Source organism: Lynx canadensis, chromosome B4 (assembly GCF_007474595.2).
Source record: "Lynx canadensis isolate LIC74 chromosome B4, mLynCan4.pri.v2, whole genome shotgun sequence".
Classification (NCBI taxonomy): domain Eukaryota; kingdom Metazoa; phylum Chordata; class Mammalia; order Carnivora; family Felidae; genus Lynx; species Lynx canadensis.
In genome coordinates, this window is record NC_044309.1 from 57,811,286 (window position 1) to 57,829,644 (window position 18,359).

General features: G+C 38.9%; 2 protein-coding genes across 3 annotated transcripts in view; both read left to right on the forward strand.

Moving 5' to 3' along the window:
* LOC115518469 (inositol 1,4,5-triphosphate receptor associated 2) overlaps positions 1–17,406 on the forward strand; it is an 82,479-nt gene extending 65,073 nt beyond the window's left edge. Inside the window, exon 17 of the mRNA XM_030321953.1 lies at positions 17,191–17,406. Within this exon, the coding sequence (XP_030177813.1) occupies positions 17,191–17,362 (172 nt within the window). The 3' untranslated portion in view covers positions 17,363–17,406. The remainder of the gene's footprint in view (positions 1–17,190) is intronic.
* A 322-nt stretch (positions 17,407–17,728) lies between these two features.
* IRAG2 (inositol 1,4,5-triphosphate receptor associated 2) overlaps positions 17,729–18,359 on the forward strand; it is a 51,943-nt gene continuing 51,312 nt past the window's right edge. For both annotated transcript variants that reach the window (XM_030321955.1, XM_030321956.1), the window contains exon 1: positions 17,729–17,909. The gene's annotated coding sequence lies outside the window, so the exon portion shown is untranslated. The remainder of the gene's footprint in view (positions 17,910–18,359) is intronic.

Below are 18,359 nucleotides of genomic sequence, written 5' to 3' on the forward strand. Positions count from 1 at the left end.
CATTTTAACAATATTTGTTCTCCCAATCCATGAGCGTGGGCTATCTTTCCATTTGTTTGTGTTGTCCTTCAGTTTCTTTTATCAGTGTTTTATAGTTGTCACTGTATAGTTCTTTCACCTCCTTGGTATGTTTATTCCTAGATATTTTATTATTTTTGGTGTGCAATTATAAATGGGATTGTTGTATTCATTTCCCTTTCTGCTACTTCATTATTAGTGTATAGAGACACAAAATTTCTGTGTATTGATTTTATATCTTGCAACTTTACTGAATTCATTTACTAGTTCCAAAAATTTTTTGGTAGAGTCTCTAGGGTTTTTTATATATAGTGTCATATCATCTGCAAACAGTGAAAGTTTTATTACCAATTTGGATGCCTTTTATTTCTTGTTTGATTGCTATGGTTAGGACTTCAAGTACAATGTTGAGTAGTAGTGGTGAGAGTGGACATCCTTGACTTGTTCCTGATCTTAGGTTGAAAGCTCCGTTTTTCTCAATTGAGTGTGATGTTAACTGTTGCTTTTTCATATATGGCCTTTATTGTGTTGAGGTATGTTCCCCTCTAAACCTTCTTTGTTGGGGGTTTGTATCATGAATGAATGTTGTACTTTGTCAAATTCTTTTTCTGTATCTATTGAAATGGTCATGTGGTTTTTATCTTTTGTCAATGTTACATGTCATGTTGATTGATTTGTGAATGTTTAATTATCTTTGCATCCCAGGAATAAATCTCAGTCATGGTGAATGATTTTTTTAATGTACTGTTGGCTTTGGTTTGCTAGTATTTTGTGGATGATTTTTGTGTATATGGTTATTAGAAATATTGGCCTGTAGTTTTTTCTTTTTTCTTTTCTTTTCTCTTTTTTTTTTTTTTTGTGTCTATATCTGATTTTGGTATCAGGGTAATCTTGGCCACATAGAATGAGTTTGGAAGCTTTCATTTCTCTTCTATTTTTTGAAAGGTTTGAGAAGAATAGGCATTAACTCTTCCTTAAATATTTCGTAGAATTCACCTGTGAAACCCACTGGTCCTGGACTTCTTTGTTGGGAGTTTTTAAAAAATTACAGATTCAATCACATTGCTGGTAACTGGTCTGTTTGAATTTTCTGTTTCCTTCTGATTCAGTTTTGGGAGGTTATATATTTCTAGGAATTTATCCATTTCTTCTAAGTCGTCCAATTTGTTGGCATATAATTTTTCATAATATTCTCTTATAAGCTTTTATATTTCTGTGGTGGTGTTTATTTCTCCTCTTTCTTATTTTGAGTTCTCTCTTTCTCTCTTGAGTCTGGCTAAAGGTTTATAAATTTTGTTGATCCTTCCAAAAAACCAGTTTTTGGTTTTATTGATATGTCCTATTGTTTCTCTGTTTCTATTTCATTTCCTTTTCCTCTTATTATTATTCCCTTCTCCTGGTTTTGGAATTTGTTCTTCTTTTTCTAGCTCCTTTAGATGTATGGCTAGGTTGTTTGAGATTTTTCTTGCTTCTTGTGGTAGGTCTGTATTGCTATAAAGTTTACTTTTAGAAGAGATTTTACTACATCCCAAACATTGTTGTACCATTAGTTTCTGCTTTCATTTGTCTCCATGTAATTTTTGAATTCCTCTTTGATTTCTTGGCTGACCCATTCATTGTTTAGTAGCATGTTATTTAACTTTCATGTATTTGAGTTCTTTGGAAATTTTTTCTTGTGGTTGATTTCTAGTTTCATGGTACTGTGGTTGGAAAAGATGCATAGTATGACTTCAATTATTTTGAATTTGTTGAGACTTATTTTGTTGCCTAATATGTGATCTGTTCTATGTGTACTTGAAAAGGATGTGTATTTTACTGTTTTAGAATAGACTGTTCTGAATATATCTGTTAGATCTATCTAGTCCAATGTGTCATTCAAAAACACTCTTTTCTTGTTGATTTTCTGTTTGGATGATCTATCCTTGCATGTAAGTGGGATGTTAAAGTCTCTTACTATTATTGTATTGCTATTGATTATTAACTTTATGTAATTAGGTTCTTTTTGTATTTGGATGTTTCCATGTTAGGTGCATAAATATTTATAATTGTTAAGTCTTCTTTTTGCATTGTTCCCTTTAAGATTATATACTGTCTTTCTTTGTCTCTTACAATCTTTGTTTTAAAGTCTCTTTTTGTCTGATTTAAGTATTGCTCCTCTGGTTTTCTTTTACTTCCATTTACATGATAAATGCTCTTCCATCCATTCACTTTCAATCTGCATGTGTCTTTAGGTCTGAAATGAGTGTCTTGTAGGCAGCATATAGATAGGTCTTGTTTTTTTTATCCACTCCATCTCCTTACATCTTTTGATTGGAGCTTTTAGTCCATTTACATCCAAAGTAATTACTGATCATTATATATTTATTGCCATTTTGTTATTTGTTTTATTACTGTTTTATAGTTTTCTATTCCTTTCTCCTGTCATGGTTTGCTGGTTTTCTTTGTGATATACTTGGATTTCTTTTCATTTTTTTTTTTTGCATATCTATTACCGGCTTTTGATTTGTGGTTCCCATTAAGTTTTTCTATATTATATATATATATTTTTTATATATATATATTTTTATATATATATATGAAATTTATTGACAAATTGGTTTCCATACAACACCCAGTGCTCATCCCAAAAGGTGCCCTCCTCAATACCCATCACCCACCCTCCCCTCCCTCCCACCCCCCACCAACCCTCAGTTTGTTCTCAGTTTTTAAGAGTCTCTTATGCTTTGGCTCTCTCCCACTCTAACCTCTTTTTTTTTTTTTTTTCCTCCTTCCCCTCCCCCATGGGTTCCCGTTAAGTTTCTCAGGATCCACATAAGAGTGAAACCATATGGTATCTGTCTTTCTCTGTATGGCTTATTTCACTTAGCATCACACTCTCCAGTTCCATCCACGTTGCTACAAAAGGCCATATTTCATTCTTTCTCATTGCCACATAGTATTCCATGGTGTATATATACCACAATTTCTTTATCCATTCATCAGTTGATGGACATTTAGGCTCTTTCCATAATTTGGCTATTGTTGAGAGTGCTGCTATGAACATTGGGGTACAAGTGCCCCTATGCATCAGTACTCCTGTATCCCTTGGGTAAATTCCTAGCAGTGCTATTGCTGGGTCATAGGGTAGGCCTATTTTTAATTTTCTGAGGAACCTCCACACTGCTTTCCAGAGCGGCTGCACCAATTTGCATTCCCACCAACAGTGCAAGAGGGTTCCCGTTTCTCCACATCCTCTCCAGCATCTATAGTCTCCTGATTTGTTCATTTTGGCCACTCTGTCTGGCGTGAGGTGATACCTGAGTGTGGTTTTGATTTGTATTTCCCTGATAAGGAGCGACGCTGAACATCTTTTCATGTGCCTGTTGGCCATCTGGATGTCTTCTTTAGAGAAGTGTCTATTCATGTTTTCTGCCCATTTCTTCACTGGGTTATTTGTTTTTCGGGTGTGGAGTTTGGTGAACTCTTTATAGATTTTAGATACTAGCCCTTTGTCCGATATGTCATTTGCAAATATCTTTTCCCATTCCGTTGGTTGCCTTTTAGTTTTGTTGGTTGTTTCCTTTGCTGTGCAGAAGCTTTTTATCTTCATAAGGTCCCAGTAATTCACTTTTGCTTTTAATTCCCTTGCCTTTGGGGATGTGTCGAGTAAGAGATTGCTACGGCTGAGGTCAGAGAGGTCTTTTCCTGCTTTCTCCTCTAAGGTTCTGATGGTTTCCTGTCTCACATTTAGGTCCTTTATCCATTTTGAGTTTATTTTTGTAAAAGGTGTGAGAAAGTGGTCTAGTTTCAACCTTCTGCATGTTGCTGTCCAGTTCTCCCAGCACCATTTGTTAAAGAGGCTGTCTTTTTTCCATTGGATGTTCTTTCCTGCTTTGTCAAAGATGAGTTGGCCGTACGTTTGTGGGTCTAGTTCTGGGGTTTCTATTCTATTCCATTGGTCTGTGTGTCTGTTTTTGTGCCAATACCATGCTGTCTTGATGATGACAGCTTTGTAGTAGAGGCTAAAGTCTGGGATTGCGATGCATCCTGCTTTGGTCTTCTTCTTCAAAATTACTTTGGCTATTCGGGGCCTTTTGTGGTTCCATATGAATTTTAGGATTGCTTGTTCTAATTTCGAGAAGAATGCTGGTGCAATTTTGATTGGGATTGCATTGAATGTGTAGATAGCTTTGGGTAGTATTGACATTTTGACAATATTTATTTTTCCAATCCATGAGCAGGGAATGTCTTTCCATTTCTTTAAAGCTTCTTCAATTACCTTCATAAGCTTTCTATAGTTTTCAGCATACAGATCCTTTACATCTTTGGTTAGATTTATTCCTAGGTATTTTATGCTTCTTGGTGCAATTGTGAATGGGATCAGTTTCTTTATTTGTCTTTCTGTTGCTTCATTGTTAGTGTATAAGAATGCAACTGATTTCTGGACATTGATTTTGTATCCTGCAACTTTGCTGAATTCATGTATCAGTTCTAGCAGACTTTTGGTGGAGTCTATCGGATTTTCCATGTATAATATCATGTCATCTGCAAAAAGCGAAAGCTTGACTTCATCTTTGCCAATTTTGATGCCTTTGATTTCCTTTTGTTGCCTGATTGCTGATGCTAGAACTTCCAGCACTATGTTAAACAACAGCGGTGAGAGTGGGCATCCCTGTCGTGTTCCTGATCTCAGGGAAAAAGCTCTCAGTTTTTCCCCGTTGAGGATGATGTTAGCTGTGGGCTTTTCATAAATGGCTTTTATGATCTTTAAGTATGTTCCTCCTATCCCGACTTTCTCGAGGGTTTTTATTAAGAAAGGGTGCTGGATTTTGTCAAAGGCCTTTTCTGCATCGATTGACAGGATCATATGGTTCTTCTCTTTTTTTTTGTTAATGTGATGTATCACGTTGATTGATTTGCGAATGTTGAACCAGCCCTGCATCCCAGGAATGAATCCCACTTGATCATGGTGAATAATTCTTTTTATATGCCGTTGAATTCGATTTGCTAGTATCTTATTGAGAATTTTTGCATCCATATTCATCAGGGATATTGGCCTGTAGTTCTCTTTTTTTACTGGGTCTCTGTCTGGTTTAGGAATCAAAGTAATACTGGCTTCATAGAATGAGTCTGGAAGTTTTCCTTCCCTTTCTATTTCTTGGAATAGCTTGAGAAGGATAGGTATTATCTCTGCTTTAAATGTCTGGTAGAACTCCCCTGGGAAGCCATCTGGTCCTGGACTCTTATTTGTTGGGAGATTTTTGATAACCGATTCAATTTCTTCGCTGGTTATGGGTCTGTTCAAGCTTTCTATTTCCTCCTGATTGAGTTTTGGAAGAGTGTGGGTGTTCAGGAATTTGTCCATTTCTTCCAGGTTGTCCAATTTGTTGGCATATAATTTTTCATAGTATTCCCTGATAATTGTTTGTATCTCTGAGGGATTGGTTGTAATAATTCCATTTTCATTCATGATTTTATCTATTTGGGTCATCTCCCTTTTCTTTTTGAGAAGCCTGGCTAGAGGTTTGTCAATTTTGTTTATTTTTTCAAAAAACCAACTCTTGGTTTCGTTGATCTGCTCTACAGTTTTTTTAGATTCTATATTGTTTATTTCTGCTCTGATCTTTATTATTTCTCTTCTTCTGCTGGGTTTAGGCTGCCTTTGCTGTTCTGCTTCTATTTCCTTTAGGTGTGCTGTTAGATTTTGTATTTGGGATTTTTCTTGTTTCTTGAGATAGGCCTGGATTGCAATGTATTTTCCTCTCAGGACTGCCTTCGCTGCGTCCCAAAGCGTTTGGATTGTTGTATTTTCATTTTCGTTTGTTTCCATATATTTTTTGATTTCTTCTCTAATTGCCTGGTTGACCCACTCATTCGTTAGTAGGGTGTTCTTTAACCTCCATGCTTTTGGAGGTTTTCCAGACTTTTTCCTGTGGTTGATTTCAAGCTTCATAGCATTGTGGTCTGAAAGTATGCATGGTATAATTTCAATTCTTGTAAACTTATGAAGGGCTGTTTTGTGACCCAGTATATGATCTATCTTGGAGAATGTTCCATGTGCACTCGAGAAGAAAGTATATTCTGTTGCTTTGGGATGCAGAGTTCTAAATATATCTGTCAAGTCCATCTGATTCAATGTCTCATTCAGGGCTCTTGTTTCTTTATTGACCGTGTGTCTAGATGATCTATCCATTTCTGTAAGTGGGGTGTTAAAGTCCCCAGCAATTACCACATTTTTATCAATAAGGTTGCTTATGTTTGTGATTCATTGTTTTATATATTTGGGGGCTCCGGTATCCGGCGCATAGACATTTATAATTGTTAGCTCTTCCTGATGGATAGACCCTGTAACTATTATATAATGTCCTTCTTCATCTCTTGTTACAGCCTTTAATTTAAAGTCTAGTTTGTCTGATATAAGTATGGCTACTCCAGCTTTCTTTTGGCTTCCAGTAGCATGATAAATAGTTCTCCATCCCCTCACTCTGAATCTAAAGGTGTCCTCAGGTCTAAAATGAGTCTCTTGTAGACAGCAAATAGATGGGTCCTGTTTTTTTATCCATTCTGATACCCTATGTCTTTTGGTTGGCGCATTTAATCCATTTACATTCAGTGTTATTATAGAAAGATACGGGTTTAGAGTCATTGTGATGTCTGTATGTTTTATGCTTGTAGTGATGTCTCTGGTACTTTGTCTCACAGGGTCCCCCTTAGGATCTCTTGTAGGGCTGGTTTAGTGGTGACAAATTCCTTCAGTTTTTGTTTGTTTGGGAAGACCTTTATCTCTCCTTCTATTCTAAATGACAGACTTGCTGGATAAAGGATTCTCGGCTGCATATTTTTGCTGTCTAGCACCCTGAAAATCTCGTGCCAATTCTTTCTGGCCTGCCAAGTTTCAAAAGAGAGATCAGTCACGAGTCTTATAGGTCTCCCTTTATATGTGAGGGCACGTTTACCCCTTGCTGCTTTCAGAAGTTTCTCTTTATCCTTGTATTTTGCCAGTTTCACTATGATATGTCATGCAGAAGATCGATTCAAGTTACGTCTGAAGGGAGTTCTCTGTGCCTCTTGGATTTCAATGCCTTTTTCCTTCCCCAGTTCAGGGAAGTTCTCAGCTATAATTTCTTCAAGTACCCCTTCAGCACCTTTCCCTCTCTCTTCCTCCTCTGGGATACCAATTATGCGTATATTATTTCTTTTTAGTGTATCACTTAGTTCTCTAATTTTCCCCTCATACTCCTGGATTTTTTTATCTCTCTTTTTCTCAGCTTCCTCTTTTTCCATAACTTTATCTTCTAGTTCACCTATTCTCTCCTCTGCCTCTTCCATCCGAGCCGTGGTGGTTTGCATTTTGTTTTGCATTTCATTTAACGCGTTTTTCAGCTCCTCGTGACTGTTCCTTAGTCTCTTGATCTCTGTAGCAAGAGATTCTCTGCTGTCCTGTATACTGTTTTCAAGCCCAGCGATTAATTTTATGACTATTATTCTAAATTCACTTTCTGTTATATTATTTAAATCCTTTTTGATCAGCTCATTAGCTGTTGTTATTTCCTGGAGATTCTTCTGAGGGGAATTCTTCCGCTTGGTCATTTTGGATAGTCCCTGGTGTGGTGAGGACCTGCAGGGCACTTCCCCTGTGCTGTGGTGTATAACTGGAGTTGGTGGGCGGGGCCGCAGTCAGTCCTGATGTCTGCCCCCAGCCCACCGCTGGGGCCACAGTCAGACTGGTGTGTGCCTTCTCTTCCCCTCTCCTAGGGGCGGGATTCACTGTGGGGTGGCGTGGCCCGTCTGGGCTACTTGCACACTGCCAGGCTTGTGATGCTGGGGATCTGGCGTATTAGCTGGGGTGGGAAGGCAAGGTGCACGGCGGCGGGGGGGGGCAGGCTTAGCTCGCTTCTCCTTAGGTGATCCACTTCAGGAGGGGCCCTGTGGCAGCCGGAGGGAGTCAGATCCGCTGCCGGAGGTTTGGTTCCGCAGAAGCACAGAGTTGGGTGTTTGCGCGGAGCGAGCAATTTCCCTGGCTGGAACCGGTTCCCTTTGGGATTTTGGCTGGGGGATGGGCGGGGGAGATGGCGCTGGCGAGCGCCTTTGTTCCCCGCCAAACTGAGCTCTGTCGTCCGGGGGCTCCGCAGCTCACCCTCCCTTTGTCCTCCAGCCTTCCCGCTTTCCGAGCAGAGCTGTTAACTTATGACCTCCCAGACGCTAAGTCGCGCTTGCTGTCGGAACACAGTCCGTCAGGCCCCTCCGCTTTTGCAAGCCTGGCTCGGGGGCTCTGCTTGGCTGGCGAGCCGCCCCTCCGCCCCGGCTCCCTCCCGCCAGTCCGTGGAGCGCGCACCGCCTCGCCGCCCTTCCTACCCTCTTCCGTGGGCCTCTCGTCTGCACTAGGGTCCGGTGACTCCGTTCTGCTAATCCTCTGGCGGTTTTCTGGGTTATTTAGGTAGGTGTAGGTGGAATCTAAGTGATCAGCAGGACGCGTGGTGAGCCCAGAGTCCTCCTACGCCGCCATCTTCCTGCACCGAGCTCTATATTATATTTTTGATATAGCAGTCTATAGTATTTTGATGGTTGTTTAAGTTTGAACTCATTCTAAAAGCACTAAATTTTTACTCCTCTCCCTCCGCAATTTAGGTATATGGTGTCATACTTTACATCTCTTACTTTGTGAATCCCTTGGCTGATTTTTATAGATACACTTAACTGTAGTGATTTAGTGCATCTTACTTTTCTCATTCCTACTTATAGTCATTCTTTTCCACTCAAAGAGTCCCCTTTAACATTTCTTGTAAGGCTTGTTTAGTGGTAAATTTCTTTAAATTTTTTTTTTCTCTGAAAACCTCATCTCTCCTATTCTGAGTGATAGCTTTGCTAGATAGAGCATTCTTGGTTGCAGATTTTTTCTTTGAACACTTTGAATATATCATTCTACTCTTTTCTGGCCTGCAAAGTGACTGCTCAAACATCAGTGGATAGCCTTATGGGGACTCCCTTGAATGCAACTGTTTGGTTTCCTCATGCTGTTTTAAAAATGCTCTTAATTGCTACATTTTGATCTTAATTACTCTGTGTCTTGGTGTGGCCCTGCTTAGGTCAATTTTGTTCCGGACTTTCCTCATTGCCTCATGGATCTGAATTTGTGTTTCCTTCCCCAGATTCAGGTAGTTTTCAGGGATTATTTATTCAAATGTATTTTATGCCCCCTTTGCTCTCTTTTCCTTCTGGGATCCTTATGATGTGAATGTTATTATGCTTCATCAGGTCATTGAGTTCTATTACTCTGTTTTCATTTATTATTTTTTTCTTTCTCATGTTCAGCTAGATTGCTTTCTACTATTCTGTCCTCCAGATCACTGATCTGTTCTGCTTCTTTTAATGTATTTTTTTTCTACATAATGCAGCTGATTTATCTTTTTTTTAATATGAAATTTATTGTCAAGTTGGTTTCCATACAACACCCAATGCTCATCCCAACAGGTGTCCTCCTCAATACCCATCACCCACCCTCCCCTCCCTCCACCCCCCATCAACCCTCAGTTTGTTCTCAGTCTTTAAGAGTCTCTTATGTTTTGGCTCCCTCCCTCCCTAACCTCTTTTTTTTTCTTCCCTTCCCCCATGGTCTTCTGTTAAGTTTCTCAGGATCCACATAAGAATGAAAACATATGGTATCTGTCCTTCTCTGTATGATTTATTTCACTTAGCATCACACTCTCCAGTTCCATCCACATTGCTACAAAAGGCCGTATTTCATTGTTTTTCATTGCCATGTAGTATTCCATTATGTATATAAACCACAATTTCTTTATCCATTCATCAGTTGATGGACATTTAGGCTCTTGTTGAAAGTGCTGCTATTAACATTAGGTTACAAGTGCCCCTATACATCAGCAGTCCTGTACCCACTGGGTAAATTCCTAGGTCATAGGGTAGATCTATTTTTAATTTTTTGAGGAACCTCCACATGTTTTCCAGAGTGGCTGCACCAGTTTGCATTCCCACCAGCAGTGCAAAAGAGATCCTCTTTCTCCACATCCTCACCAACATTGGCTGTTGCGTGAGTTGTTCATGTTAGCCATTCTGACTGGTGTGAGGTGGTATCTCAATGTGGTTTTGATTTGTATTTCCTGGATGATGAGTGATGTCGAGCATCTTCTCATGTACCTGTCAGGCCATCTGTTGGCCTGACACATCTTTAGAGAAGTGTCTATTCATGTTTTCTGCCCATTTCTTCACTGGATTATTTGTTTTTTGGGTGTAGAGTTTGGTGAGCTCTTTATAGATTTTGGATACTAGCCCTTTGTCCGATATGTCATTTGCAAATATCTTTTCCCATTCCGTTGGTTGCCTTTTAGTTTTGTTGATTGTTTCCTATGCAGTGAAGAAGCTTTTTATCTTGATGAGGTCCCAATAGTTCATTTTTGCTTTTAATTCCCTTGCCGTTGGGGATGTGTCAAGTAAGAAATGGCTGCAGCTGAGGTCAGAGAGGTTTTTTCCTGCTTTCTCCTCTAGGGTTTTGATGGTTTCCTGTCTCACATTCGGGTCCTTTATCCATTTTGAGTTTATTTTTGTGAATGATGTAAGAAAGTTGTCTAGTTTCAATCTTCTGCATGTTGCTGTCCAGTTCTCCCAGCACCATTTGTTAAAGAGACTGTCTTTTTTCTATTGGATATTATTTCCTGCTTTGTCAAAGATGAGTTGGCCATACTTTTGTGGGTCTACTTCTGGGATTTCTATTCTATTCCATTGGTCTATGTGTCTGTTTTTGTGCCAATACCATGCTGTCTTGATGATGACAGCTTTGTAGTAGAGGCTAACGTCTGGGATTGTGATGCCTCCTGCTTTGGTGGTCATCTTCAAGATTACTTTGGCTATTTGGGGTCTTTTGTGGTTCCATACAAATTTTATGATTGCTTGTTCTAGCTTTGAGAAGAATGCTGGTGCAATTTTGATTGGGATTGCATTGAATGTGTAGATAGCTTTGGGTAGTATTGACATTTTAACAATATTTATTTTTCCAATCCATGAGCAAGGAATGTCTTTCCATTTCTTTAAATCTTCTTCAATTACCTTCATAAGCTTTCTGTAGTTTTCAGCATACAGATCCTTTACATCTTTGGTTAGATTGATTCCTAGGTATTTTATGCTTCTTGGTGCAATTGTGAATGGGATCAGTTTCTTTATTTGTCTTTCTGTTGCTTCATTGTTAGTGTATAAGAATGCAACTGATTTCTGTACATTGATTTTGTATCCTGTGACTTTGCTGAATTCATGTATCAGTTCTAGCAGACTTTTGGTGGAGTCTATCAGGTTTTCCATGTATAATATCATGTCATCTGCAAAAAGTGAAAGCTTGACTTCATCTTTTCCAATTTTGATGCCTTTGATTTCCTTTTGTTGTATAATTGCTGATGCTAGGACTTCCAACACTATGTTAAACAACAGCAGTGAGAGTGGACATCCCTGTTTTGTTCCTGATCTCAGGGGAAAGCTCTCTCCTCGGGGGCTCTGCCTTGCCAGGCGGGCTGCCCCTCCACCACCCCGGCTCCCTCCCACTAGTTCATGTAGTGCGTACCGCCTCTCCGCCCTTCCTACCCTCTTCCGTGGGCCTCTTGTCTATGCTTGGCTCCAGATAGTCCATTCTGCTAGTCTTCTGGTGGTTATCGGGATAAATTAGGCAGATGTGGGTGGAATCTAAGCGATCAGCAGGACGAGGTGAGGCCAGCATCATCCTATGCTGCCATCTTCTCCCCTTCTCTACCTAATGTGTTTTAAATTTCAGTTATTGAGCTGTTTATCTCTGATTGGTTCTATTTTATGTTTTCTATCTCTTTGTTGAGTGTCTCACTGAAATCCTCCAATCTTTTCTCAAGTCCATTGAGTACCATTATTACCATTATTTTAAATTCTCTAACAGACATATTATCTCTGTTTTGTTTAGGTCTTTTGTTGTCATTTTGACTTGTTCTTTCATTTGGGACATAATCCTCTGTCTCTCTCTCTCTCTCTCTTTTTTCTTTTCTTTCTTTTTTTTTTTTTTTTTTTTTTTTTTGTCTAATTCTCTGTGTCTCTTTCTATATGTTAGGAAAGTCAGCAATGTCTCTGCTCTTGAAAGTAGTGGCCTTATGAAGAAGACATCCTGTGGAGCTCTGCAGTGCCATGTCCCCTGTTTACCAGAACCTGATCCTTCAGGAGTGTCTCCTATGTGTGTTGCATGTATACTGGTAATATGGCTGAGCAACATTTGCCTTCAATCCAGTCATCTGCGATGGCTCTCCTTGCCTGTTGTGGTCATAGTTTGGTATTTGTGTTGTTAATGGGCCAGTCTGGGACCACCCGGGCTGGTTTTGTCCCAGACCAGGACTTTGCCAGACCTGTAGTAGCACCAAACTTCAAGGTTCTCTACCTTTGGTGTCCAATGAGAAGCTGTCATTGGTGGGTAAGGACTGCAGTCAGAGCAGTTCTTGGAGAACTCTTCCAAAGATCCCTGCCCCTCCAGCACCTGCTCTGAGATAAGTGAATAACTCTCCCTCCCATATACCCCGGATATATTTCAAACTGCTGCTTCTATGCTGTATCGTGGTGGAACTATTAGGCCCCTCTGGTTTTCAAAGCCCAATGTTATGGGAATTCATCTTCCCACTGTGGCTCCCCCATGCCTGAAATGCTTGGTGTGGGGTCTCCTTCTCTCCCCTCTCTGTGCCAGTGGCATCCTTCCTTCCAACAGACAGTCCCATGAGTCATTTTGGCTCCTGACCATGTCTCTGCCCTTCCTACCCTCTTCATTGTGGCCTCTTTTCTACATTTAGCTGTGGAAAGTCTATTCTTTCAGTGTTTGGGTCACTTTGTCTTATTTACACTGATGTGTGTGTTATCTGGGCATATCTGTGGGATTAGGTGAGCCTAGGATCCTCCTCTTCTCCCATATTTCCTGAAAGTCTGAGTCGTGTTTTTTTACTTTTTTATTAAAAAAAAATTTTTTTTAACGTTTATTCATTTTTGAGAGACAGAGACAGAGCATGAATAGGGAAGGGGCAGAGAGAGGGGGAGACACAGAATCCGAAGCAGGCTCCAGGCTCTGAGCCATCAGCCCAGAGCCTGATGCGGGGCTCAAACTCACGGACCGCGAGATCATGACCTGAGCCAAAGTTGGATGCCCAACCAACTGAGCCACCCAGGCACCCCCGAGTTGTGTTTTTTGAAGATATAATTGACAAACCTATAGCTAGACTAAGAAAAAGAGTAGATTAAGATAAAATCAGAAACAAAAGAGGAGATATTACAACTGATGCTACAGTGTGGGGGCGGGTGGAAGGATCATAAAAGACCATCATGAGCAAGCAGTCATACACCAATAATTGGATAAGCTTGAAGAAATGGATGTTTAGGAACATATAACCTAGCAAGCCTGAGTCAGTAAGAACAGAGCAAAAAATGCTAAGGAGATTGAAGCAGTATTCAAAACCCAACAAAGATCAGGACCAGGTGGTGTCTTTTGAAACTTTCAAAAAATCATACAGGAGAAACCACTTCCCCATTCTTTTAGTGAGGTCAATTTTTTGCTGACACCAAAACCAAAGATACTACAAGCAAAGAAAACTACAGGTCAATATTCCTGATGAGTATAGGTGCAACAAAATACTAGCAATCAACTTCAATAAGGTATCAAAAACAATAATACACGATGACCATGTAAGATTTATCCCTGGGATGTAAGGATGGTTCAACATACACAAATAAATTAATGTGATATACTCCATTAACAGAATGAAAGATATATATCACATGGTCATCTGAAATGATGAAGAAAAAGATTTGGCAAGATCTAACTTTTTCATGATAAAAATATTCAAAATACTAGAAATAGAAATGACTCAGCATAATAAAGGTCATAAATGAAAAGCACACAGCGAATACCATACTCGAAAGACTAAAAGCTTTTCTCTAAGATCAGAACCAAGGCAAGCATGTCCACTCTCACCACTACTAAGAAAAATACTCCTAGAAGTCCTTAGCCAGAACAATTAAGCAAGAAAAAGAAACAAAAGGCATCCACATTGGAAAGGAAGCAGTAAAATCATCTGTATTTGCAGACATGATCTTATACATAGGGCACCTTTGGCTCAGTTGGCTCAGTCAGTTGGGGTCTGACCTTCAGCTTAGGTCATGATCTCGTGGTTCATGAGTTTGAGCCCTGTGTCAGGCTCTGCACTAATAGTGCAGAGTCTGCTTTGAATCTCTGTCTCCCTTTCTCTCAGCCTCTCTCTCAAAAATAAATACAGCAAAGTTCCAGCATACATACAAAATTAACATATAAAAATCAGATGCATTTCTATACACTAACAATGAACTATCTAAAAAGGAAGTTGGAAAAACAATCTCATTTAAAACAGTATCCAAAGAATAAAATAGCAATGAATTTAATAAGGAGGTGAAACTATAAAACATTGCTGAAAGAAATTAAAGAAGGTACAAATAAGTGAAGACATCTGTATTCATAGATTAGAAGACTTAATAATGTCAAAAGGTCCATATTACCCAAAGTGATATACAGATTCAGTGCAATACCAATCAAAATCCTAATCGTATTTTCTACAGTAATAGAAAAAATAATTCTGATGTTCATATGGAACCACAAAGGATCTTGAATAGCCAAAACAATCTTGAGAAAGAAACATAAAGCTGGAGGTATCACACTTCCTTATTTTAAGATATCTATTTCAAAGCTATGGTAATTCAAAAAGTATGGTACTAGCCTAAAGAGAGTAGAACAGAATAGAGTGCCCAGAAATAATATGGCCATGTGTAAATGGCCAAGTCATCTTTGACTAGGGTGTCAACAATACACAGTGGAGAAAGGATAGTCCTTTCAACAAATGGTGTTGGGAAAACTGGATATTCACATGCAAAAAGAATGAAGGTGAACCTTGCTACATACCACATACAAAAATCAACTCAATATGGATTAAAGACTTAAATATATGACCTAAAACTGTAAAACTCCTAGAATAAAACTTGGGGGAAAATCTTCATGACACTGGCCTTGGCTATGACATCAAAAGCAGAAGCAAGGCAAGTAAAGCTAGATAAGTGGATCTACATCAGACTAAACAGCTTCTGAACAACAAAGGATTTAACAGAGAAAAGGTAACCTATGAATGAAAGAAAATTTTTGTAAACCATATATCTGATAAGGGTATTCAAGATACATGAAGAACTACTACAACTCAGTAACAACAACAAAATAACCCAATTTAAAAATAGCAAAGGACTTGAATAGACATTTTTCCAAAGAAGACCTATAGTTGACCAAAAGGTATATGAGAAGGTGATCAACATCACTCGTCATCAGGGAAATGCAAATAAAACCCACAATGAGTCTTTCACAATGATGAATGAATCATACCTGTTAGGGAAGGCTATTATTAAAAACCAAAAAACACAAAAAGATACCAAATGTAGGCAAAGATGTAGAGCATTAAAACTCTGTACACTATTGGTAGAAATGTAAAAGAGGGCAACTGCTATGGAAAACAGTATGGAGTTTCCTCAAAAAATTAAAAATAGAACTACCAAATGATCCAGCATTCCCACTTCTGGGTATATGTTCAAAAGAATTCAAAGCAAAATCTTGAAGATATATTTACATACCCATGTTTATTGCAGCATTATTCATGATAATCAAGATGTAGAAACAACCTAAATATCCATGGTAAATAAAATATATACGTGTGTGTGTGTGTGTGTGTGTGTGTGTGTGTGTGTGTGTGTTTGGGTAAAATGGAATATTATTCAGTCTTTAAAAAGAAGGAAATTTTGTCATATGTGATAAATGGATAAATCTTGAGGACATTATGCTAAGTGAAATTAACCAGTCACAGAAGGACAAATGTCATGATTACACTTCTATGAGGTATTTACAATAGTCAAACTCATAGAAGCAGAAAGTTGAATGGTGGTTTCCAGGGACTAGAGGAAGGGGAAATGGAGAGTTGCAACGTAATGGATATAAAGCTTCAGTTAGCAAGACAGGTAATTTCTAGCGATCTGCTATACCACACTGTGCCTATAGTTAACAAACACCTAAAAATGTGTTAAGGGGATAGATCTCATATTTAATATTTTTGCCACAATTTACAAAAGGAAAGACTAACTATAAGGTATTAAATAAAGCTCAATATATTGTTTGTTTAGGTAGTTCTTATTTTTCTTTAGAGCTTTATTTGCTAGTTTACCATGATGGTAAGCATTCTATGCAACCATCCTGGTCTCTCATGTGATTCTTCTTGTAGTTAGGGATAGATTTATGTAAATATACAATGAGATTCTGACTCTGTTAACGTTTGAGAGGCATGCAAAAGGCCTAAACCTGATAGTGCTTTCCTCACTGCTTTGAAGCTCCCAGAGTTTATTATCCCTTTGAGCTAAGGTCCTTATTCAGTTGTTTCCAGATAGTCATGGACATATTGATACATAACATGGTTTAAATAATACCAGCTAACTGAGAGCAGGTGCATTTTAATGTATTTGGAGGATTAGGGTTGGATCCAAAAGAGAGGTAACATAATAACACTAAGAGATTTGGAGTGAGGAAGAAAGGGAGAGGGGTCAAGTTTTCAGAAAAGACAAGACTTCACTTGGAAATACTAACATCTAGTGTTTCATCTGTGCTTGGGAGCAGCCCTTCCTATACTCATGATTTACCATGATGGGCAACTCTTAGAAAAGGCCAAGATCATGAAACAAAGCTCTTATTTCTTTTCTTTTTTGTTTCTTTTTCCTTCTTTTTCTTTTCTCTCTTTTTTTTCAGAAAAAAAAAAGGCTAGCTATGATGTGTAAATATTCCACCTCTTACAGTGATCTCATTGTGCCACCATCTAAGCAATTGGTGACCGATCCTAACTACTATGAATGTAGTTTGTGGGAAACTGAATATTCCAGTGTAAAATAGGAGATCAAATACCCTTATCTGTAAAGTAGGGTTATCAGGCCAACTGATTGATATGATTGCTTTGGTTAAAATTCTCTATTTGTCAAGCATTTATATATGTATGTAAATACTTTCACTTTTTCCTCTGATCTCTGAGGAAGTATATTAAGTCTCAATTTGTCACAACTTCCCAGGGGTGACTCTTAGTTGAAATGTCACTGACAGCTTGTGGTTTGGACCTTTTTTTTTTTTTTTTTTTTTTTTAACTCCAGGCAGAAACAACTAGAAGCCCTTGAACAACTGCAAGAAGATGCTGTCAACCCGGAAGCTGACCTTAGGAAGAAGGTCCACGGAACCAGCCCATGGCTGGAGGACGGAAAAGAGCAGGTAGGGTGGCCTTTGACCACTTTATATTTAAAGGGAAGTTTCCTCAGATGTCTTTGAAACCATGAAGTAAAAAACAGAGGAGGAACAGAAAAAAAAAAAAAAACACAAAGAGGAACTGCGAAGTTCAGTCCCTGGCGACCAGCAGCGAGCGGAGGAAGTAACGGGGAGTTGTAAAAGAGGCGGTGTCAACAGCCTACTGATGAAAAGAGGCATCTTTGCAGAAAGAGGCAGCTTGACATATCAGGACTTTTACCGCTGAAGAAATAGCTCAGGCATACAAAGCCCATGCAAACACAGAATTGCAGAAGTTCAGTAGAGGCTTATCACTTCTCTGAGAAGAAAAGCACATTTTCAGTTTCGTGTGCATAGTAACAGTGAGCGCTCAATTGCTTTCTTTCCTGGCCACCCTGCTAAAATCCAGCATTAACTGTGCGTGTCCAGGTTGAGGATCGAGATCGGGCAGCCCACTCAGCCAGTGACAAAGCTAAGTCTTTGCTGCATAAATTAGAGGACGCAATTTCGGAACAACGGAATCTTCAGACTATAAATACTGAGTTAGTGAATACTTGCCAGACACTTGAGCGGAAGACAAGAAAATTGAAAAGTGAGTAGCAAATATTTGTTATGTCCCAATTCAGTCCACCTGAGAAAAAGGACTACAGCCATTTTTGTAGATTACAGCAGCTGTATTATTATTGTATTTATGACAACCAAATGGTTCCAGAAGGCAGAGTTGTGGGCTTCCAGAGAGGCTTGCCTAGTGACTAAGTAGATTGATTTAACGATTAACTTTCCCTTTCAGATCTTTTATTATGAGCTAGATTTGGCCCTGACTGCTATTTCTTTAAAAATTAAAGTTCTCAATATCTGTAAAAGTAAACAAGGAAAAAAATCTTGTATGCATGGGATATTTGAAATCGCAAATAGCTTACATATTCTACTCTGATTTTATTAGCTCACTTGTACTCAAGACATGGTAGAAAAGGACCTGCCTCTCTATTTTCTTTTAAGTAGTTATCTTAGGGGGCAAAATACTTACGAATTCAGTGTATCC